Source organism: Stegodyphus dumicola, chromosome X1, assembly GCF_044657685.1.
Source record: "Stegodyphus dumicola isolate Sdum_Otavi_A_Nest chromosome X1, ASM4465768v1".
Lineage (NCBI taxonomy): Eukaryota > Metazoa > Arthropoda > Arachnida > Araneae > Eresidae > Stegodyphus > Stegodyphus dumicola.
The window spans coordinates 189,792,531-189,817,908 of record NC_140780.1 but is presented as its reverse complement, the minus strand read 5'-3'; the positions used below and the strand labels follow the sequence as shown (position 1 = coordinate 189,817,908).

The 25,378-nt window shown below is 31.7% G+C and overlaps 1 protein-coding gene across 2 annotated transcripts in view; it reads right to left on the bottom strand.

The window, feature by feature from the left end:
* adp (WD and tetratricopeptide repeats 1) overlaps positions 1-25,378 on the bottom strand; it is a 159,379-nt gene that overhangs the window by 58,691 nt on the left and 75,310 nt on the right. For both annotated transcript variants that reach the window (XM_085807293.1, XM_085807292.1), the window contains exon 14: positions 3,735-3,954. In XM_085807293.1, coding sequence (XP_085663419.1) covers positions 3,735-3,954 — 220 coding nt within the window. The remainder of the gene's footprint in view (positions 1-3,734; positions 3,955-25,378) is intronic.

Genomic DNA, 25,378 nt, shown 5'->3' with positions numbered 1-25,378 from the left:
ACAAAAGTGTTTCGTGTTCACTGCCACCTCTTGTCATAAAATCATAAATATTATTGAATTTAAAGCTCGGCTTTTAATAAAATTAGCAATTTTCACAGCTATATTCAAAAGGATTTTCAGGTTTTGGGGGATTGTTTTGGCTACTAAAGCTTCATGATGAATGGAGCAGTGATTAAATTTATTTTCAGATCCAACCTCTTTTTATTTTAGAAATAACACCAGAATGCTTTACTGTTAAAGCCCGAGCTCTGCCACTGTATACGACAATGCAGTCATTCCAAGGAATATCATTGTCAGACGTAAAATTGCCAATTACTTAGAAAATTTCACTAGCAGTTGCTGTATTGTGAAGCTTCACAAAATACTCTTGGGCAATTTGTTTATCTTCTTCGAAAGATAACTGTTACGAATTTTGTACAAAGATAGATGATTTTTGTGGAATTAAATGTGAAATTGTTGTATTTTTTGTGTAATGTAACATAAGAAAAATTTAACAGACAAGCTATGCTGGAAAAGTAAGAATACAGGGGCAAGTGCATTTAACAATGAGTGGTAAATGGGTAACTCTAATTTGGTGATATTGCAAAGCCAACAACAGTTTTGGCGACTTATTTTATCGCCAAATTTGGTGTGAAAACACGAAAAGTTGCCAACTGTCGACATTTGGGTCTAGTCCCTGCATCACTGTAATAGGTACTGTAATTGAACAAATATAATTGATTACTATGTTAGCTGTAACCGTAATTCGACCCTCATATTGCTTTCCAGTAATTTCAAGAGACAGAAAGTATAAGAAATATCTTGTACCAGTTTAAAACTACATAAGGCTGGAGAGAGCATCTGCTCTTACTATTGCTGTTGTGAGTTGTGAAAGTGAGATATTTCCAGATTCGCTTTCTCCTTAGGGACCTTTACATTGAGTTGTGTTTAACATGCTTAGTAGCTTGAAATAAAACTACTGATTGTACTCTGTGATACTGTGAACACACATACGAGTATTTCTATGAAAAATTTCAGAACTTTAAAGAGTTTCTTTTGATAAAATAAATTTTATTAACCTACCATCTGACTGCATTCAATCTAATACAAACCCTTAGGCACATAACAGTATGTAAATTAATAATTGAATAAAGTTCATTACATCTGTATTTTCATCTAATTGCAATGCGAAATACTCAATTTCATTAATTCATTGATTTAATATACCATTTTATAACAGAATATTATCAAGTTCATTAGCTGGTCTTTCATTGAATAATGTTAAAACGATACCTTTAGCTGCTGGTAATAAATATTATAAGGTTTTCAACCCATAGTGTGAGCCTGCCCAGTCTTCGCAATTCTTAGGCTTACCAGGTAACTAGCTTCCAAAGCTTTTTCATTTGAAGTAATAAAAACCTTTCATTACTTTCTATTTTTGAACTCCAATAATTTCCTTTTAAAACATTCTTCAGATTTATCATTTAAATTGGCATTCTAAGATTCAAGATGTCTTTTAAGAAACTATGGCTTCAATTTTGATTAGATAATAGTTCACCACAAACAACACACTGAGGTTGAGGCTTCATTCCAAGTAAACCCAAATGATAAATTAACTTTCATTACATTTTCTATAAAAAATTTTTCTTTTCTTTCCAGTATTCTAAGGTCTAGTAGATTGTCCTGGATCCATCAACTGTGAGTCACCACTTCTACGCTTATTCAATCCTTTCCATTTTGAAAATCTAGGGGTGTTTTATTATTTTTTTCACAGATATTTAAATGCACAATATATGATGAGTTCTTCAAAAACAGATGACGATATTCCCAAATTGCGCAGAAAAGTAATGAATACAAAGCAACAAGACAAAATACCTGCAGTTAGAGACAGGAAATCGACATAAAAAATTATTCTAATTGAAAACAGAGTGATATGAGCCCAGAAACGGTAGAGACATAAAGTGTAGACATGCAAATAAATTGATCAACTCTAAAAGAATTAATAAGATACTATTATCTTTTTATAGGAATTTATTTTTATTTCCTATTAAATACAACATCCATTTCTATTACTACCTTTAAAAACATCATTTACGACAAATTTTGTTTTGTCTACTCCTCAAAGAATATTTGTGAAAATAAAAACAGATTATTTTGCTGAAGTCTATGAGCGGCTATTGACCTTGAACAAAGCTCAGATTGCATAAATTTACGAATGTTTGAGGAAAAAACTTAAACAGAATGTTGGGGTATTTAATTTTTTAATTTAATAGTTAAAATACTTTCTTTGCATACTACCAACTGTGAATCGCTGCTCTATAGTAAATTTTCTTTACAGTTTCTTTCCTTATAGCTTGTAACTTTTCTCCTTTTTTCTTAGCCACTTGTAGTTTTTCATGGAAGAATCATAAGTATATCTGCAAACAAGGCAGGCTTAGGTAACAATGTAGCAAAACGTGACGTGAAGGAAAGTCGCCCATCTAAAATTCAATTGAAAATGAAAAGGAAATAACAGCCAAAAAGAAAAAGGTTATAGCTCCAATATGACATCGTAATAGCAGTACGAATTTGCTGACAATGGATTATTTTTCAACATATATAAAAATTTTAAGAATGGTAGAAAGGTTCTTTAGATTTGTTAGGAATGCACAGAAGAGAAAGAATGTTTCCAAACTGTTTGCATCAGAGAAGCCTTGTGAAGTTAATATAAGAAGTATTTGACAATCAATTTAATGTTAAGAAATTTAATTCAATGTTAAGAAATTGAAATCAATAAGTGTCTTTATGGATGGAGAAAATATCATCAGAGTCAAAACCAAGCTGACTGAAAGATCACAAAGATTTTATCTACCCCATGCAGTTTGCAAGCAATCATAAACTTCTTGAATATATCATTAAAGATTTGCATTTAAAGATGCCCTACGTCTGCTTACATGTTCTAAGAGCTAAGACATTCTGGATGCTTAAAAGTAGAAGACATTTCAAAATGTTATATCCTGATGAACAAAATGTAGAAAACATGAAGCTAAGAGTAGAGAGAAATTGTATGATCCATTCAGAAATTTCTCCCCTTGGAGAAATGCGCTTTACATGAAGAGGATCCAAATGAAGAAGGGAAAATTTCCTTGTCTAATCAATCTCTTCCTGTCCCATCAATGAACTCAAAAACTGCCCTGACAAGAAATGGAAGGTTTATTAAGTTGCATCCTAGATTTTTGTATTGAACTTTTATTTTGAACTGAAAACTTTATTGCATATTTTGATTACTAATCGCATATTATTAATCAAAAGGTGCAAGGATTGTGACGTAAATTGCAACTGCAAATGTATCTGAATCTACGTAACTATTCAGAAGATATTTTTTGGTAGATTATATGTGTCATAACTGTAGTTCTATATTAGCAAAGTATATTAGCAATCTACCTATTCTCAATACAAACAATGTCCGTGAGTACAGCTCAGACTGAATACCTTCACTGACTGCCACTCCAGACAGTTGTATATATACTAATATGAATTATACTAATATGAAATGGTTTTAGACCTATGTTTGCCTCAATAATTAAATCAAGTACTATCAAATGTTAATCACCTCTTATTCTTTATATGCTCATTGCTCCTTAACATGAAAATGGCAAGTGTCATCATGCTCAATAATATTTTAATAAGGGTGGATTCTTTTTACTCTTAACATAATACAAATACATAGTTAAAATATTTTAATTTTTATGATAGGATTCAGGGAAAAAAATAACCTTCCAAAAAAGTTGGCTTCCTTAATATCTGTCGTCGTATTACAATGGCCACAAAAACGTGCTTCATAATCATATGCAGAAGCTCTCCATTTCTTCTCCTGGAAGGAATAAGATGGAAACACTTTGTTATCAGCATTTGAATGCTGTTGACTTGTTGAACTACTGGTGGAAGCAGCTGCGCCAGAGTCATCTTCACTTTCAGTATGGTTGCGTGCTATTTCTAGAAAACATGAAATATTTTAAGTGTTAACATAACCAACAGACTTATTTTTGATAAAACAAGTTCTTTAATGGTTTTTTAACCAACTTATATACACTATAAATAACTACAAAATTTTAAACTGACAATAGTTCAATAGAACAGCAGTGACACACAGGGTTCGTACACATTTCTGCACATGGAAATTAAGTACTTTTAAGGACTTTTAAGGACCATTACTGAAAAAAATTAAGGACCTATGCGCAAATAGCAAATTAATAAATTCAACTAAAATATTATCTGTGTCTGAACTTCACTTTCGTAATACCACGCAAAAAACAAAATAGATCCGTAAGTAGGATGCATTATTATTAAACATAACTTAATTAACATAATCATTAATTAATTTGAGCATAAAATATACTTTATGAAATTTATAAAACAGCATTAAATATTTTAGACTTACAATAGTTCAGTATATTTGAATGAAGATAAGTAACATTTTATTTACATTTTACTAATAGTTAGTTTCATGTTGATTTTTTTCATGTCTCATTACTTGCTCAATCTAGAGGTTTAGTAAATAGCAGGTAGATTTTATGTCAAGCGTCATAGTTTAAAATGAGAAGTAAAGTCATAATCAGAACGATTTATAACAAAAGACTGGCTGTTGTCACTGCTGCTCCTTACCTAGAGAGAGACCTGCTGATCAGAACAAAACTGAGAGGCCTGATGTGGGCACGGTTAGCTAGTTTTGAAAGTTAGTTGGGCTCTGTCTGTTGCGGTTAGTGTCATAGCTCCGTGTAGAGTTCCAGGGGTTGTAACCAAGTTAATATACTTTAAGGTTCCAATAAGCCACTAAAGCACCAGAGGTGACACCAAGTTGCTTTGTATTATTTTAGGTCTCACTAGATACTAAGAATAAGTTTTGCATGAATTTTTACATTTTTGAGTTTAAACCTTGTGCCACGCTAAGGAATAATGAAAGGCAATAACTCACTTCATTATGCAGAGATGATTTTTAAGAGTAAGCAGATAGTTATAAATTGAATTGGGTTGTTAGAAAACCCTAGTGAGTATGGATTTACATGATTACTATTAAATTTTACTTATTTTTTAACAATATTGTTAAAAGTCCCTATTAAAATCACATTCTAATAAAATTTCACACTTTAAAATACATGCAATTTATGTCATTGATTTTTAAACGATATTAGGATAATTATACATTAAAAGCTACAAAACATTTAATTATACATTAAAAGCTACAAAACATTTATGTTTTATAGCAACAACACTCAACAAAATATTTATGCATCTTTTTAATTTGAAGCCTTCCCAGACATTTTGGCTTAATTTATATCAATTTTCTTCTCTTTAAACATATTTTCTCAGAATTAAAAATCTGTTTGAATACACAACCCAATGTTCTGACTAGTTTCTGCGTACTTTATCTCCTAAGTTGTCAACCTCTCTACAATGTACCTATGAGGGTTTAATTGATCTGGTAAAAGTTAAATAGTCCAAAAACTCCAGACAGACATGAAGCAAGTTATCGCTATGTCTCAAAGTAACTACAAAGTCATACAAACGTTTAAATAAGCCTCTTATTTAAAAAGAACTCAAATGCATGTTCTTATGCTAATCAATTCAATTGCAGTTTGTGGTCATGTAATTAAACAAGAACAATCACATTCAAATAAAAAAATGTGGACTAGTGGTCAAAGACTACGCAATTTAATTTTAATTTAAGCTGGCTCAGTAACTCTATTGTCATAACAAATTCAAATGTCAGCAGCGATAATGCAAAGACAAAAAGTTGCAAATTATCAGAGCTGGCAGGAACTAATGCAACGAGCATGTGGAGATTAAAAACACATTCTGTCTTGCACACCAAAAACCTCAGTTTAAAAACTGCCTATGCGATTTGCTTTCTGGGGAGGAAATAGAAACGGGGAAATTATAGTAAAGGCTGAAATTATAAACAACTGGGTAATTTACATAATACCTGTATATATATTTGAAGAACAATTTTTTTTCACTGTATGTACTCAATTTCTTTCTTCAACACGCTTCCTTTTCATTATAGAATTTTTGGATTTAATTAAAGATTTCTGTTATTCTAAAAAAATTTAATGCATTTAGAATGTATAGAAAAAGCTGCTAATTTTATTTCTTTAGTAATATGACCATTCAGGAGAAATAGGAAATATATATGGTAAGGTCCGGTTACAGAGCTGGTGTGGCAGAATTTTTAGAATTTAGTGACACACTGAGCACCAAAATGTAGAAATGGCAAAACTTTTAGAATTTAGAGCAGGCACTCGAAGCAGAATTTAGAAAGGCACCAGTCAGCAAAATTTAGGATCTACAGAGATAAGTTTAATATTCCACGTGATTGCACCAGGTGGAAAAATGCCTCGCATCAGACCTGTGTATGATGCATTAAGACATATTAGATGAATCTTTTAAATTGCCAGTTTTCAATTTCTTTACTAATAAAAAAATTCCTTTCTATAATGCCTATCCATGTGATAAGATTAGAAGCATTTTTAATATTTTTCATACTTGTGTCTAGTAAAAAGTAGAGAATATAAAGGGAAGATAAGCATGTTAAGAAAAAGATTCTAGTTTCAAATGTAAAGCATTCAAATATTATGTTTTCATTTTTCTTCCAGATGTTCTCCAAAAGGAAGAAATTCATTGCAAACTTTCTGCAAAATACATCCATTACGTGTTAATACCATAGATACATTTTTCATTTTGTCACAATTTTCTAAAATCTTCTGGAATGGTGGGTCTACAAATCTTGCTTTCAAATCCTTCTAAACTTTTCAAGTTGCAATGTCTAATGTCCGGAAGAAAAATTACGCCTACGAATTTTGTAACAGCAAACAGCCAGAAATATTTTTTAAAAAAAATCAGATGGAAAAAGTGTGAAATTAATTTTAAAGAGAAAACTGATGCATATTCTGAGAATTCTGAACACTCTGAGACAATTACATGAGAAAATTCTTATCATGAAAAAATTAAAAAGAAGATATTTTTAATTAATATGTTATTTTTTAAATATAATTTCAATATATTACTATTATTTTAATGATATTTATCAATGTTAGAATGTTTAAAAAAAATCGTCGAAAAATTCCCAAATCATGGAAATTAAAATTTTCTATAGAAACTGATCTTAAAAATCGCCAAAATGCTGATAAGTCGCCAAATTTAGAGCCGTTCAATAAAAGAATTCACATCCCCAAAAGCGAAAAGTTGTTTAAGAGCCCTTCATTAGAAAAAGTGAAATAATTTCGAAATACTTGTTTCACTTCTTGCTCATAAACTCGAGTATCCCACCATTTATATTAGAAATAGGAACAAATCATAACCCATTTAAATAACCATATTTATCAGTGAATCGCCAAAAATATACCTCCAAACTGCTAATTCACACTCAAAATGGCAGTCATAAAAACAGACAGAAATTTCACAGGATTAAAATTAAGGGCCTTCTGCCGATTTTGTCCAAAATTAAGGACTTTTAAGGACCAAAATCGATTCCAAAAAACTTAAGGACTTTTTAAGGACTCTTTAAGGACCGTACGAACCCTGGACACAGACTGAGCAGATTCAGATCACTGTTTCAATAATGAAAGGTATTGCATTTAATGATACATGATTAACAAAAAACACACACATCGAAAAAGAGAATTTTATAATACCTGTGTTCTATTTTAAGCTTGTATAACATATTTAATTTCCTAAATTTACTTTCTGCATTTTTTCATGGTAGAAACATTCAAATCTTTAAAAATATAACACTTACTTAGTGATTTAATACACCTCTATATACATAAAACACAATGTGATAAGTTTACTATGTAAGCAGTAAATAAATTTATTTCAACAAATTTCTCTCAAATACAAAGAGTGAAGCGATTACTAGAAAAGTAAACTCAAGGGCACAATAGCCCCTTAGTCAGCCATGGCCTGCAGTGCCCTAATATCTGCTTTTTTGACTGTGACCAGAGTTCATGAGCATATTATACACGGGACAAAGTGCGGTTAGCTTACTGCAGTAACCCCCCCCCCCGGTTTTTAGTCCCTAGGCAAACTTAGTACTCATTTTATCAACTTACTCAAGTGACGAAATGCTTCATCAACTTTGCCCAACCCAGGGATTAAGCCCTGGACCTGTGGTGCTGCTGCGCGACATACTAGCCACTGCAAAACTGAACGTTTTGAAGCGATTATTAATTAATATAATGAAATTCTCCCATTTAGAGATGAATCAAGCGATCATTTTGTACAATAGTAACAAAAATAAAATAATTGCTTAAAATTTTAAAAAATTTAGATAGATTTATATATATATAGACACTCTTCAGCAAAAGAATCGAAGCACCAAGAAGCACTTTTGCGACCGTGATGAAATTTGGTATGCAAAAACATCTTCATTGAACATCCAAATGATCCAAGTTTCAAGGCAAATGAACAGGAATTGCGATCATAACGCGCATTTCTAATGCACAATTCACAAAGTATAAAACCAGTAGCAGAGGCAGAAAATTTATCTTCTTTTTATTTTTATTTATTTATTTATTTATTTTTTACTTCCATTGTAATTTCGTAAAGAGGCAACTAAAGATGCCATTACAACGATATCAAAGACCTTACAGACAACTAAACGACTTTGAACGTGGTCACATTGTAGTATTGCGTGAAGCTGGGTGGTCTTGACGAGCAATAGGCTGCCACCTTCAGCGAACAGACACTGCTGTGCAAAGATGTTGGCAGCAATGGTTGCTACAAGGAAATTGCCAATGAAATGAAGACTCGGAAGGCCAAGGAGCACAAATGCGAGGCAAGCTAGGATGATTGTTCACCAGGCCCGAAGCTCCCCAACGGTATCATTGTCGACTATTCAATGCACTACAGCCATGTCTGTACCTCCCATGGTACCGTCCACCATCTCACTGCACTTGTATGAGGCAGGATTATGCTCACAGAGGCCTTTAAGATGTTTGCATTTGACCCCACAACATCAGCGGAGTCGTCTTTAGTGGTGTCGCAACTCATCATAGCTGAAATCAGACTGGAATCGTACAGTGTTCAGCGATGAATCCTGCTTCATTCTTGAAGCAGATGACCACCGTGTTTGTATCTGGAGAGGACGGGGCCAGCGGTCCCAATCATTTGCATTTGATAATCAGCCTTTGTTTTACAGAAAGCATACAACCATAACCGCTGGTGCGATGGTGGTGGGGTACTATTTCTTATGACAGCAGGTCATCTTAGTCATCCTCCTTATATCTTTAACAGCTCAACGATCTGTTGATACCATCCTGCGGCCGGTTGCATTACCCTTCATGGCATGTCATCCTGGGGCCATTTTCCAACAAGATAGGCCACATATCACTAGCATATCTCTGTCTCCGTGAGATTGATACTCCTTTTTGGCAAGCAAGGTCACTAGTCCTTTTACTAATAGAATATGTCTGGGACATAGCAGGCCGCCAGATTCGAGCACCACAAAATATCGCATATCTGGAGAGACAACTGATGAATGCCTGGCAGAAGTGCCGCAGGATGACATTAGGCGCCTCTACCACTCCTTGCCTCGACAAATTCAAGTATGCATTACCGCCAGGAGCAGTTCAACGAACTACTAATTTGAACACTCAATGGGTGATTATCTGAACAGGTACTATGAACTTGATTTTTTAATCATTTTATTATCTCCGTATGAGCTATACACATATTTCATCAAAAACAACCACTTCCTTTATGGTGCTTCGCGTTTTTTGTAAAAGAGTGTATATAGCACACCTACAAAATTTTAGAACTGAATGCATAAAATGTAGAGATTTGAAGGATACATTTTTATCACTACTTATCATTCTGTGTATACTCATCCTACTATTATGCGCAAATCATCACAGCCTCTTGATGCATTCTTGGAATTAACTGTTTGAATGCTCTTAAATTCCCATGTGCTTTTATGAATGTCTGGGATGTTTTCAAAGATGGGACCTTTAATAAGAACTTCACTGCTGGGCTGAGAAAACTGCACACGGCAAATAAATCTTGCATTAAAAGAAATAATTAATGGCAGTTACTTTTGTAATAATAGTTGCACTGTGCAATATGCAAATGTTTCACAACAGTTGCAGAGTTCAAATGTTGCTTCTTCTGTTTTAATAACAGAATTTAAAACAGTGGATATTGACTGCATAAAACTGAAAAAAAAAATTTCTTTGTTTTAAACATTTTTTCTATAAGCAAATTATATTTAAAAGAAAACAGGATATGTCACTTCTCATAATCATATCATTTGGCAGCTTTGTTGGGACTGATTGAAAAAAAATTGTCCTTAAACTTTGCAATATGTATGTATTGTATATATTATACATACATATACCTGTGTGTATGCTTTCTTTGCCCTGTAGCATAAAGATGTAGCAGCAGTCATAGCCAGTTGAGTACTTTCTTTCATTGCTGATAAAATAATTTCTTAAACTTAAACACACCTAAATTAGTACAAAATGTGTGTTTGTTCTTTAGCAAATGTTCACATTTCAACAATATACATTAAGCAAGCAAGAAAAATCGCAACAGCAAGCAAGCAAAAAAGTAATGCACAGATTAAAGTTCCACTTCATTCTTAATGACTAATATAGGTTTCAATTCTTAAAATTTAGTATTACTAACTGAAGCCTAATGTACGTGTTGGATATTACATTCTCTTGCTCTTGATACTTGTTAATGAGAGCAGGAAGAAAAAAATGAAACCTCTTGGTTTTGATTTAGAATTACTTTTTTACTTTGTGGCAATACAGAGATTGTATTCTCCCTTGTTTTATGTTTCAGAGTTGGTTTTCAATTTGTCATTTCCCCTCCCCCCCCAAAAAAAAAGAGTTTATGACATCTTTACGAGTCTTTGCCAAGATATACTAATTACACATGTCCTATATATGAATTATGAGAAGTTACTGAGATTTTCCTGTGGCTATATTTGAAAAATACATGCATAGAGAGCTGTATATGTCCAGGTTCCTTATATATGTTTGTCATGTGAAATACATGAAGAAGAAAATAAAAACTGATTCAAAGTCAATGATTTAACAGTATGTATGTGCATTATTAGTTTTATGTAAGAATCATGTGAGAATTCATTTTGAAATGTCACATTCTAGAAAGATTTATTGCAAGAAAATTACTAATTTTACAATGGAAAGAGGATGCAGGTAATACAAATACAAAACTTAAAGGGCTGTTACAATTTAAGACTTTTTACCCTACATAAACTGCTGGCCATCCAAAATGCAAAACCAGAAAGGGAGCATCCAAACAGTATGAAACTTGCATCTTGAGGTGTACCATGATGGAATATGCTAATATTTCAGTGCACATGCATATCATGGATGGCTGAAGCACTACTTAAAATCCATATGTAAAGGAAGGAAAGAATGTGTTTTGAATGAGATGAATTGTTCTCTCAGGAGAGTTTTTTCATGTGCAGCTTACAGCTGCTGCATACAGGGATTGAGGATAATCCTTCACGGAAATCAGTAATTATGTCAGATGTAGCCAAACAACAATCATGTGAATATGGAATCTCAGATAAAGGAAGGACTATCTGACACACAGGAGCTATTGGAACTGCCTTGATGCATCACTCCATGGATAGGCATTTTGTGTGCCTGGCAGTAATGGAGTGCACTGTCACATCGGAACCATATCACGAGTGCAGTCTGTAACACAACAATCAATATCTGCATGAAATATTCCCCGTCTTTTACAGTACAATGGATCGTTCGCTAGGCATCCATTGCTTCGCTTACCTTTAAACCACAAGCATCTGCATTTGCAATGGTGTACTGAATGGTGGAGATGGATATCCGAATGGCATGACACTGTGTTAACAGAAAAATCACGCTTCTCCCTGCAGTACCATTAAGGTTGGATTAGAGTATGGAGACAGTATGGAAAGAGATTGCTTGACTGTTGTGTTATGCATCATCACACCAGTCTTGCATGTGGCATTTTGGAGTGGGGTAGTATTGGATTCCACTTCTCCACTCCCTAGGATGTATTATTGTTACACTTTCCAGCCAACACTATATCTCTGAGGTTTTGCAGCCTTACTTTCAGGGCTTGCCTATGACCACATCTCGATAGATGAATGCATGATCATACACTTCATACAATGATTGTTTAAGCCTCCTTCTTGCCCCCCCCCATATTGCATTGTTACCATGGCCTGTCTGTTCTCCAGATCTATTGTTTATCGAACATGGCAATAGATCTCAGTGAATCAACTGGTCAATGATAGGAGAGTGCCTAGCTTGATATGTCGTCCCTGTGGAAACACCAAGTTAACTTTGATTACGTGTGGAGGCAACCTGGGCTGCCATTACAAAACAAAGTCTCTTTCACTCAATGCTGAGGCATGTAATAGCACTTTTCGACAAAGGTGATGGCAAGAGTTATTTCTGAGTTTCTTGTTTTTGTCAGCTCAAAGAAGACTGCATGCCATATCAATTAACATTCATACCATGTGTAATCTCTGAAATAAATTTGGCTTCAATATCTCTTATCCTTCATGTTGCATTTTGGATGGCCAGCACTGTATGTACAGAGAAGGCATTGCCAAGCTGTGTCTTGAGAACTGTGTGTGTCTCTCCAGCCCCTTAAATATAGCTTGTATTGTAACAAACAACAGTTTTACTTTTGAAACATACAACTTGAAAGGGAAGTTTATGACCTTGAAATAAACAGACTTTTCAAGAAATTGCTTCATACTGTGGCTTCCCATGCTGTTGATGATAAGTCCTGGCGTGCGTTTTGTGATACTCACCTCATGCTGCTACTGTGGCTGACTTTAGACTTTAATCACATACAGCTGTCTTACAGCCTATTCTATTTGTGTGACTCTGGACAAGACAAGACTGCTGCTCACCTGGGCATGTGTTCTGCCCTAAATGATTTGGACTGTAATGTTAAAAATAATTGGACAGCTGGTTGACTAATGATCTGATGGTCAATTATTTGGCATTTGTATCATAATAATAATTTATGGTATGTGATTACCATTATGGTATTGATGTAGTATGTGATTTTCGTTTCTCAGGAAAGCATATCACATTAGAAATAAAATGCTCTGAAAATAAAAATTAAAGTTACAAAGAAATTGACATTTTCAATTGTGGCAGATGAAATGGACTACTGTATCGTTTATTTCCAGAAAAATAGTTGTTTTTAAAGGCAAGGAAAAAAAGAACAATTAATAGCTCATTTTGCATCCAACATGCTCAGCAAAGAAATAAATAAACCACTTGTTACACAAAAATCTAAACACATATATTGCATGAACATCATAAATATCTACCAATTGAATATGAAAATAATTCAAAAGTATGGATAATGAAAAAAAATTTAACATCTGATAAAAAGAATTTGACATGAAACTTAACACAGAACACAGAAGCTCTACTGGTTCTGAATGACTGATCACTGATGATATTTCCTGTCCTTATGCTGAAAAAAATCTGCATTAAACAGTATTTACTACTTTCCAGTGCAAAATAACTACAATCGGACCAAGCCATTTTAAAATATTTACCATTTTTGTCACAAAAGCCATGTTCAAATGTTTACTGAGAATAAGGGTGATAATGCCAAAATTGCAATGCAAGATGCTATATAATGATAAATTTCACTTCGTGTTCAGTCGCAGAAGCCATCATTACAAATTACTTTCTGCATGAGGGATTTTCCTTTCTTTATACATGCAAGTAGACTTGTTATTAATTTTGAAAAGGAAAATCCAGAATCTCAACAACATTTTACAGTTGATAATGATCTTTCCACTGCTGCAGGAATGACAAAGAAATGTGTGCACAAAATCTATTAATGAAGAAGACAATTCAAAAGATGAACTTGACATTTTGATGAAAGAAAGCAAGGATGTAATTTATTTATTTTAGGATGAGACAGAAGCAGTTATAAATCATTCTGACAGCGCTGAAGATGGTCTATATTCAAGTGTAAAAAATTATGATTGAAGGCTTTTTTAAATATTATTACACACAAGTGCAATATTTTATGTATGACAGAAGTTATTGATTCACAAATTTATTACAAACAAAAAGAAATTTTTAAAAATTTTTAAATTAAAATTTAGATGTAATTAGCAAATTAAAATTTTATCTTTTAAAATGTAAAAAATAAATTGTAACTTGATAATGTGAAACTCGCAAAATTCAACAAGTAATTTTTTTATAACCAATTGACATAGCTAAAAAATTTATGATTTCTATGACAAGTTGAAAGATTAAAATAATAATCTTTTCACAACCAACAGCTCATGTATGTACAAATATTTAAAGAAACTTAAGCTAAAAAATGGCACACTTTTGTCCAACTACACCTGAGAAATTACCCTTAAGTTAAAAAAAGTCAGATTTCATTTAATCTATAATACGTAAACTTTGAACACAATGTATGACCAAAAAAAATTAATTGTGTAAGAAATAAACTGTTAGTGAAAGGATTAAGAAGGCTTAAGATTTATTAGCCCTTTAAACAAACTATACACCTCAAAAAAAGAATCTTGGCCAGTTTAATTTAAAAATAAAATAACTTTCAAATTGCCACAAAAATTTGGGTTTTTGAATATATCACAACTGCTATTCTGTAACTGTTTTCAATGAACAACTGATCAAAGTAAAATTTTCTTTAAGTTCATATGATACGCACAAAGATAAAATAATTTTTAGAAAAACAGCCACCTAGTTCTAAATATGTGTTCGTTAAAATGGGCAGGCACAATAATCAAATTAACTAAAGAAATAATAATTTTCCACAAACAAATTAGTCAAAACTAATTTTATCAAGAACATGGTATTTCAGCACTACTTCATTGTATAACTTAATTCATCTGAGGTTTGAAAAATGTTTGATTTAAGCTTTGGTGATTAGACCAATATAACAGTCATAGAATTATGTACTTCTTTTTCGGTTGATCTTTACATTATGGTAACTTGGCGATTTTTTGGCAAAAATTTGGCAACCAACTCTCCTACAGCAACCCTCTATTTTTTTTTCCCCCGCCGCCATTTTGTCTTCACGAAGTAAAGACCTGTTTCTTTTCTTTTTATCTACTGAACACTTCTTCCAACAATCTACTAGCCAAATTACACTTATGCTAGAAATTTTATCAAACAAAACTGCTTAATCATGACAAATATTCACTGCAAAATTGGGAAAAAGTGCACAATACCATACTCCTTACGTGTTTTTCAAAATAACACATACACATAAACCATGTACACGCCGACTTATTTTTACTTAAAAAAACATCCCAGAATTGCACAAAAATGGCATTGCGCACACTCTTCACTATATCCATGTACACTGCTTTTTTCTCATAAATTAGAAAAATTTCACGAAAATACATGACAATTTTCTGAATCTTTAAACCCGGTAAAAATAACATATATGAAATTACCTGATGGCGAAAAAGTATTTACCCTTTCCAAATATGAACATTTCCACATATAAAATAAATAAAATATCCAAAAACTTTTACCTCTAAATCATCTGTTACATTATACACGTCACCAACGAATTCATACCGCAAGCATTACAAATGCTTAGTATCAAATATTTAAATTATTTCCATGCACGTTTACTTCAACTTAAACGTATACCAAATTCCTACAAACATAAAATTCACAAAATAACTATCATTTAATTAAAATATCACTAAACCATGTACACATCGACTTATTTTTACTTAAAAAAACATCCCAGAATTGCACAAAAATGGCATTGCGCACACTCTTCACTATATCCCTGTACACTGCTTTTTTCTCATAAATTAGAAAAATTTCACGAAAATACATGACAATTTTCTCAATCTTTAAACCTGGTAAAAAGAACATATATGAAATTACCTGATCGCGAAAAAGTATTTACCCTTTCCAAATATGAACATTTCCACATATAAAATAAATAAAATATCCAAAAACTTTTACCTCTAAATCATCTATTATATTATAAACGTCACCAACGAATTCATACCGCAACCATTACAAATACTTAGTGTCAAATATTTAAATTATTTCCATGCACGTTTACTTCAACTAAAACGTATACCAAATTCCTACAAACATAAAATTCACAAAATAACTATCATTTAATTAAAATATAATTAAATTCAAAAACACTACTTAAAATATAAATGAGCACATACATTAAATTAATAAAAATTACCTTACAATCCTAATTGCTTTAAACTAAATCATTGCTAATAACAATTTTCCCAATAATACCAAATTCCTTTCCACCTTACATTTAGAACAATGCATAAAAATAATATCCTCAAATAATTAAAAATACTAACTTACCTAATCTTCTTCAGAATCTTGATTACATGACCGATAAACTTTTCTTCTTTCTGTTTCAGGATCTTTAAAATCATACTTATATTTCACAGCAAGGTACCAGGTAAAATAAATAACTTAATAAAACATCTTTATTTCTATCTCGCACAACCTCAAACAAACATTTATTACTACCCTTTTCAATACCACTAAATACCCATTTCGAATTCACTTTAGTCACGGCCATGGGATCCAAAAATTAACCAACACTGTTTCACACAACACAGAATAAAGCCAAATACAAAATTTCCAGATTTTTTCCCGATTTCCCCCCTTTTCCAATTAAAGAACTGTAATTCGTCCATTAATATCACATGACATATCCCATGATCTCTCATTTCCCTCACACAAAATAATGCGTAATCAGAACTGAGTACTGCTCACATTATTACCAAAGTCCCAGGTAGTAACCTTTATCGCCTCCAAAATGTCGCCAAACTACCAGTTACCACATTGTAAAGATCAACCTCTTTTTCTTCTTTCTGGCATTATGTATTTATTGCTTTATATTTTTTAATAATTCTACATCCATCATAGGCATCTCTGATATTAGGCGAGGAGATGTTGAATAGAAAGTTTGAAAAAAATCACTAAAATCAGAGTAGGATTCTTACGGAATTATCAAAATAAAACTGATAATTTTAAGGCAAGCCTGGGGGTGATCTTGTCCGATATTACTCTGCTGATGTAAAATACAAACCGTTTCTTCACTTCTGAAAGATTTGTATGTCTTTGTAAATAACCATATCTTGCCATTATTCTAAAACGAGCAGCCCCAACATCCGTAGACAATAGTCCAAGTGATAAAAGAAATATTTTACACATTCATAGACTCCAACCTTCAGCAAACCTTGTCAGTAGTCAACGCGCGAACGACATTTTTACAACTTTGAAAATGTGCGCGTAGCGTATGTTGTAATTAACCATTCATTAATTTTAAATTAATAATTAATTGTAATCAATTTTATTACATTTAAAATCCATATACATATAAAACTGAATAATTAAAAATATACCTTGTAAATTATATGCACATTTAATTAGAAATTTTCTTTTAACTCCTCAAGCATTCACTAATAAAAAGTACTTCAAATCACTACTAATCATAGAAAAAATCAGAAGCTATAAATCATATCTTTATTCTGGATATGATTTCTACAGGGAAATAAAATTTAAATAACCAAGAATGATACATATAAGTATTAAACAAAATACGCATAATTTATGAATGCAAAGATTTATATGTAGCATGCTTAGCAAGCTTAAGTTCTGATTTTGAGAATGTTTTTTTATAACACAGTTCTTCATTTGCCTGCATATTTATTTTTTCAATCAAAACTGCTTCAAGAGTTTTAAGACCTAAATTTGGTCGAAATTCCGTCTGATTTTTTTTAACAATAGAAAAAATTCTTTTGCAAGCTGCATTTGAATGAGGTATTATTAAGACAGCAAGCATTACAGAAGGCAATACTTTGTATTTAATACACCCATTCATATTTTTTAATTTGGCAATTTCTCCCCACGCTATATCAATACGCAAATGTACAATTTCTTTCAAATCATCTACTTGATACATGGAAAATTCAATTTCTACTTGATTAAGACATTTTTCATCAATAATGGATGGAAAAGTATTCATCAAGTAAAGAACAGATGAAAATGAGACTTCAGTTCTCAAGTTGATGTCAGCAACTTCAGCATGTTTTAGAAATGGATCACTCAGTGGAAATTTATCAATTATATATGAACATGCAGTTACAAAAAAAGCTCGCACAGAATTGAAAAATGATTTCACTTCACTGTCATTCAACTTGGCATTTTTTAAATATAGTCTTGTTTCTGCACCAATCACTAAATTTTCATTTTCTTTTTGTTTACTATACTTCTGAAATGGAATAGACGTTAGAGTAACATCTTCATTTTCTTTAGAAATTACTGATGGTTTTACGAATCTAACAAATAAATTCATTAAAAGTTCAAAAAGTTTTCTTCTCAATTTATGTATATAAGGAGCTTGTTGTTGCAAATTAATATTTACTGTTATAAACAAAGGCAAAGTATTTTTCAAAAATAACAAGTACAATTTGGTGGTCGGTGACTGTAAATTTTTTTTAATGTTTTGCAATCTCTTTCCTTCATTCACACTGTTATCTGGTTTATCTCCAAAAAAAATTATCACAGCATCCCACTGTTCCAAAATCCTTGTTATAGATTCTAAAAGAGACAACCATCTCGTACTGCAATATTTCAAAATTTTATGAGATTTTGCATTCTGTCCCAAAATTTGTTGAGCAACTTTGAAGCTATGCTTCCGTTTTGAACTTTTCTCCAAGTAAAAATATATATCTATTATCAACATTTCAATTTCTGAGCCAATTAATTTTTCTGGAGCTTTTTTTGCAGCTATATGCAAGAGGTGGCACGGACAACCTCGGGTGATTATACTTGGTTGATGCATTTTGATAAATGATGCTACACCTTTAAACTTTCCAATCATATTACTAGCATTATCTGAAGAAAATGATAAGCAATTTTTCCATTCTAAACCTTTGTTTCTAAAGTTTTCATTTATACAATTAAAAATACCTTCTCCTGTATTATTCGTGCATTCTAAAATAGAAATCAATGAAGTAATTATCACTCCCTTTTCTTTACTGTAGTATGTTATAACCAATGGGTACAGTTTGTTATCATTGTTATCATTACTTCCATCAGTACTTAGAGAAAATGATGTACTGCACACTGATTTTATAATATCAGCAACAGTATTTTCTGCAAGCGTTTTCACAATAGCAGCAGTTTTGGTATGACCGCAGCTAAATTTTTTTGCTATGGCAGAATCCGGAAACACTGCTTTGAAAAGCTCTTTTGAATGATCCGAAACAGAAAGCGGTAGATTATGTTCAATTAAAAAACGAACAAAATAGCATTCGGCTTTTATACGATCTGTTTCATCATCTTTTATTAAGAAATTTATTTCTTTAGATTTTACGGTGCCAAGTTCTATATGCTTTTGAGAAAACACATGCCGTTTACAGTCATCTTTTCCACCATGAGCAACTGAGAAGTCTTTGTTGCATACACTGCAGTGTGCGTGATTCACAGAAATTTCGGACGCTTTAATGCATGGAAATTCTGAAGAATATGAATCTTTAAACTTCTGCTTTGATAATTTTGGCTTCTTCGTTCAAGGCAGCATTATGATTAAAAATCTTTCACCTGATTCACAGTTCACAAGACACACGCTAAGCTCTCGCCGTAAACTACACAATGCAGCCGAATGCAGCCTAAACACGCATCAGCGAGGAACCTGGGAGACAGACAATTGGGTGGAACTATTGATAAGTCGTTAACGGTTGGAGTTACTGATCTACGATTGGCTAATTCTTCAAAACTAGGAACGCACTCAACACGTGATATATGATAACACGAGTATTCAGCCAATCATCGGATGAATTAGTTGGTTCCGTTTTGCGTACTGGTTCTCCTGCTCTTGTTTCTGTAAAATCCGTAGTTTTTTCCATACTTTTCGTAGCTCGTAGTTTTTCATGAATTTCCGTAGAAACTACGGAGAATCCGTAGTAGTTGGAGTATATGCACATTTAGATTTTTGGATTAGATTTTTGGATGTGTTTATTTTAGCTTAGTAATATGTTCCCAGGTTTTATCTGTAGCCGAATTCTCATGTATCAATTATCCATTTTCATTGAATGTTTAGTTACGTGATTAATGGCCAACTAATTTTTACATAAAGAAAAATGAAAGAAATGTACAGTTTCTTACACAGTAAAAATCACTGCAATCAAAAAAGATGTATTGTATTTACAAGCCTATGAATTTGTCTCCAAACTTCCAAAGTGACCAGTAACTTTATACTAGTACAGCTCATTATGAAAATTGCAAGTGTTAAATACTTATTTTTTCTACATTTTAAAGACACAGTTATAAATTAAGAGACACACATTGAAATCCTTTTTAATTCTAAAGACTTTAAAAAAATAACTTAAACACTGATTGGTTATCAACTGTTTGTACAGTTTTTAATCTGTACTGCAAAAAAAAAAAAAACAAATGTTAAGAAAAGTAGGGGAAAAACAGCATTTTGAAGAACAGGTATATCAGTTAATTTAGAAGTCAAACAACAAAAATCAGCGTTATATTTTCAAATTTTCACAGGACTAGTTTCGATGGTTTTACCGAACCATCAACCTCAGCTGCAAAAGTGCAAATCAACGAGATAATATATAATGATTAGAAAGCCTGGACAGAAGATAAGCTACTGGCGCCATATGTTGATGAAACCAGAACTAAAACAATTTCTTTAACCCACCGGCCAGCTCGCATTCTATTCTATTTACGTTCCGAAAACTGCAGTAAAAATTAACCATGTGTAATTTTTTTTTTTTTTTTTTTTTTTTAATTTAGAGTGAACTAAAATTGTCCTGAAAACGACCTTTGTTAGATTTTCTTCCCCCTCCTTGTAGGGCGATCAACAAGTCATTTCACTTAAGTGATGGTTTCCTACTGTCCTTTGATTACTGCCTAGTGGCGATTAAGCAGATGGGCTGGTTTTGCCTTTACGGAGGAAGGAACGCTCTGTGTTCATGCTTTGGTTAGACAAAAAAAGATATTTTTTGTGGAAATCAAAAACAGAAAAGGGAGTTTTCTACTGCCTTGCACTAATTTTGTGCATATTTCTGATTTTAATTGCTTATCAGAGCCGTGCCAAGATATTTTTTCGTTTGAAGGTAAATGCATGTCCCTATATATATATATATAAAAACAACTACATTTGTATTAAGCAAAAGTAACTATATTAAATAAAAATATCATAATTCTTATAGCATAATTATACCATAATTCTTAAAGTATTTTTAATCGTAGTTTTATAAATTCAGAAAAATAATGTAGCCAATTACTTATAATTTTCAAACAAAAATGTTAAAAAATTCTTTTTGGATAAATAAAAAATAACATCGAAATGTACATTGCATTAATTTCCAGGTTTTCTTGCAATTTTTTTTATTAAGTTTGGTGAAGCCTATTTTCCCCAAATAATTACTGACAAATTTAAAAATATAATTAAAGTAATTTTCGAATTCGTATAGCCAATTTGGTGCCCCTTCTAGTAATTCACCTGAGGCAAGTGCCTCACTCCTGTCCTAGCTCTGTTGCTTATTAAGTAAAAATGTTATTGATTTTTATTGCATTTTGGTATTTTAATGTACATTTATAGAATGTTAATTCGTTTTTATATGCATATCTCAGTAATATAATCTTATGAGCAAGTAAGAGTGTAGTTTAACTAATTTTCTGCTTTTGATTCATACTATCGAGCTTTAACACTAAGAAAAAATTTATAAGAGGCTTAAAATACCTAATTCCTATTGAAAGTTACATGTAATTGATCATTAAAATACTATTAAAATAACAAACATATGCTCAGTGTCAGTCATGTCGACATATTGTTTGTAATTCATTTTACCACAATTTTTTTTCGTTCATCTTGTTTCATATTTATGAAAGGGAAGTTTACCTTTATCTTATTGATTGGTTGATAGAAGTTATGAAATACTGAATATTTTGAAACAAATTTCGGTCATAAAAACCTTATTAAAAATTGTCTACATCAGACAAGATGTCACAGATACTTCTCAGTTTCCGAACTGAATTACGTGGTAGTGAATTTCGGTGCATTTTCATATAATTATTTTTGACAGAAAGGGTTACCTTATATAAATCACAAAAGAACATTGTTTTAATTCTTAATTAAATACAGCACTTGTATTAAATTGATAAAATCCATTGTTAGGAAAATCTCACTCTTAAAAATATAGATACTTTCTTTACCTTTCAAGTGGAATTTTTGCAGTTTTTCCTGTGCGTGATGTGGACGCGAGCAAGTTTCTCTTAGAATGTCCTCTACGGAGGCATTCCTCCCTTTAAGCAGATAGCTCTTGCTTGCTTTGAAGTAAAAATAAAGCAAACCAAAACAAAAACTTCAAAATTCATGTTTAAGATTTTTTGGGGTTCTAATACGCAAATTACTTAGAGATCTCAATTCACATTATCAAATGTTAAGTAAATAAAAGCAAGCAGAACCATGGGAAAATCTTGCCATCGCCGATACTTAATTCCTTTTATTTACTGAGATAACTACTTGCTTTGTTATAAATATGGTACTTGTTTTTTTTTTTTTTTTTTTTTTTTTTTTTTTTTTTTTTTTTTTTACTGAATTTGCATGCTCAAAGCTATCTAAATGAAGAAACAATATTGTTAATATCAGGGTATGAGTACATATATGAAAGGGTTATATATTTTTCAGAATTCCCCTATGAGCTGTTTATTCTTAGGGCAGAAAGAGGAAAAAGCTTGCATACATCGCCATTCCCGGAAACTAAGTACCGAAGACATTACTAGACAGCCTGGTATACCAAACAATAGAGTTTATCTGATTCCTACTTGTAAAAGTTGACAGTTATAAATTGTTATGTTCATGGCAACCTTCCGAAGGAATCAAATTACTTCAAAAGTTCCACTCTCTTTTCAAAACTCTCTTCTATTTTAGATGAATAAAATCTTTTTGTACGGTTACCAAGTTTATTGGATAAAATAGGGCATGGAGTAAAACAGCATTTATATACATAATATTGTTCTTAACAGCTGTAATATAGGCAAGGCATTTGTTGTTAGGAACGTGTTTTTCTTACTTGTTCTCATGCTTTATCTAGCATTCTTTCTATTCCCATTATTGCTGTTTGAAAACGCTGGATACTGCCTCTGGTGTTTCTCTGTTTTTCAATGAAATTGTAATTCCAACCGGAGCTGGGCTGAAAACCTGACATTTTACTTTATTATTTAACTCTTTGTAATTTACTTAATTTACTAATAGTTTTATTTATTTCTTAACATTTTATTTAATTTTAAACATTGACATTTTATTATTTTATGCATGTATTTTTTCATCATTCTGGACGGTTTCCCATAGAGCTGTGAAATTTTAGAAATTAGACCCTGCCTAATAGGTAATGTTAAACTACGATATATAGTTTTTCCCTCTTCTTAAAATGCAAAGAAGACAAGAATTAGACCTGTGTATTACACCTTTTCCTAAATCAAATAAAAATTTAGAAATATAATAAGTAAATTAGTTAACTAAACAATTACAAATTGAATAAATTGAAAGGTAAATTAAAGATTTTAGACTCTGCAGAATGCTGCACTTGTCTTTTCAAGACGGCAGGAAGAAATACGCATGTTAGCGGAACCCAATGGGATGAAATGAACATAACAGTAAAAATTTTTAGAGACTCTACTGAGGATGTTTCTCACAATAGAAATCCAGAATTAACGCTTGACCTTTTAATGCTATAATTTGTTTCGAGCTGATTTATGTGTTAAATAAATAGCAATGCGAAATTAAATTTTATGATGTAGACACTTGATATCATTTTTACTTACAAGGAAAATAATATTAATAATAATAACAACTTTGATATTTCTAATTTAAAAATTATTTTAAATATGCTAATTTTAAAAACTTTGATAGTAAAATTTTCATTGAGATATTATGCTATAAATTTTCAGACTGCAATTTTTTCCCTTTAAATTTTTGAAAATACCTATTTCTTAAGTATTTTTCGGTACTTATATTAATATTGATACAGATAATATAAAAAACACTAAACGTAGCTATGATATATTTCAATTTGTCCTTAGTATTTTCTCACATGTAGTAACACTTTGTCTACACGTTTCTAATGTTTCACCATGGTAAGCCTTCTCTTTTTCAGTGTATTCAGTTCCTTTTCGCTTTCTTTTTCTGCTTCTTCTTTTTTATATTTTATATATTTATTTATTTTTTTAAAGTTACAATATCCTGAATTTTATTCTAGCTATTAGGTCTGCTGACATCTTGCAGCATTCATTATAGTACAAAAAATAATACAGCTTGTCAATATCAACAAATTTTTATCTTCAATAAAATCCACTAATTCGACTGATGCTGTAAAAATTACAATTTAAAAATTTAGCCAATTATTCTGATTATAGTGATTTAAATTCCATTTTAGGCAACACATGCATTCTCTCAGAAAATGTGATATATTGAGCACTACTGTTACAAGAAAATACTGTACATTCAACCATTTCATAATATATAAATGTGGCATAACTTCTTTTCGAGTGTTTGCACTGAGAGTTTCCTTCAAGTAAACCTTAATGGAACTTTATTTCATGAAAATTTAGAAGTATTAAAAAAGCCTCAGAATTATTTCGATTGCAAACTTTTATGAATTATGCAGAAAAATATATAAGAAAAACAGCAATGAGAAAATATTATCAAATATACATTTCATGACAGTAGTAAAACATTTTTTCAGTAGCGACAGTCTTAAAAAGCTTAATATTGTGACAAGATAAATAAAACAGTATTAACTAAATAAAATAAAACGGTATTAAAAGTTTAATATTGTGATAAGATAAGTAAAAGTATACTAATCTATAGCACTCATTTGACATTTTTGCCATTAAAACTATAATTCTAACCGTGAAAGTAACATTGTATTTGTATTAACTAGAATTATAATGTAATTTCAATTAAATTTATCAGTACTCGTTGTTTCCTGCACCTTGAGGGAGACGCATTATTTTTTTTTTCTATTATATAAAATACTGTCCTTAGGGGGAAAAAATGTAGACATGATCCTGCCTCCAAAATTAATGGATGAGATGAACAGAAATAATCTTGGAACAGCCTTTGGGCAAGTGCTGCGAGTGTGCGAAATGTACGACTGTAATTAAACTTCAACCATCCCTGGAGACAACACTTTCTTAGAATATTGTCATTCGACAAATTATAAGACCTTCCATTTATCTTTAAAATTTAAGCTATCTGTTATTGACTGAGAAAAGCTGGTAATTCATTGTAGTTAAAACTACAACTAATGCAGTTATAATTGTAATTGTGCCGCCCAGATGGTATAGTGGTTAGGGAAGCCTGA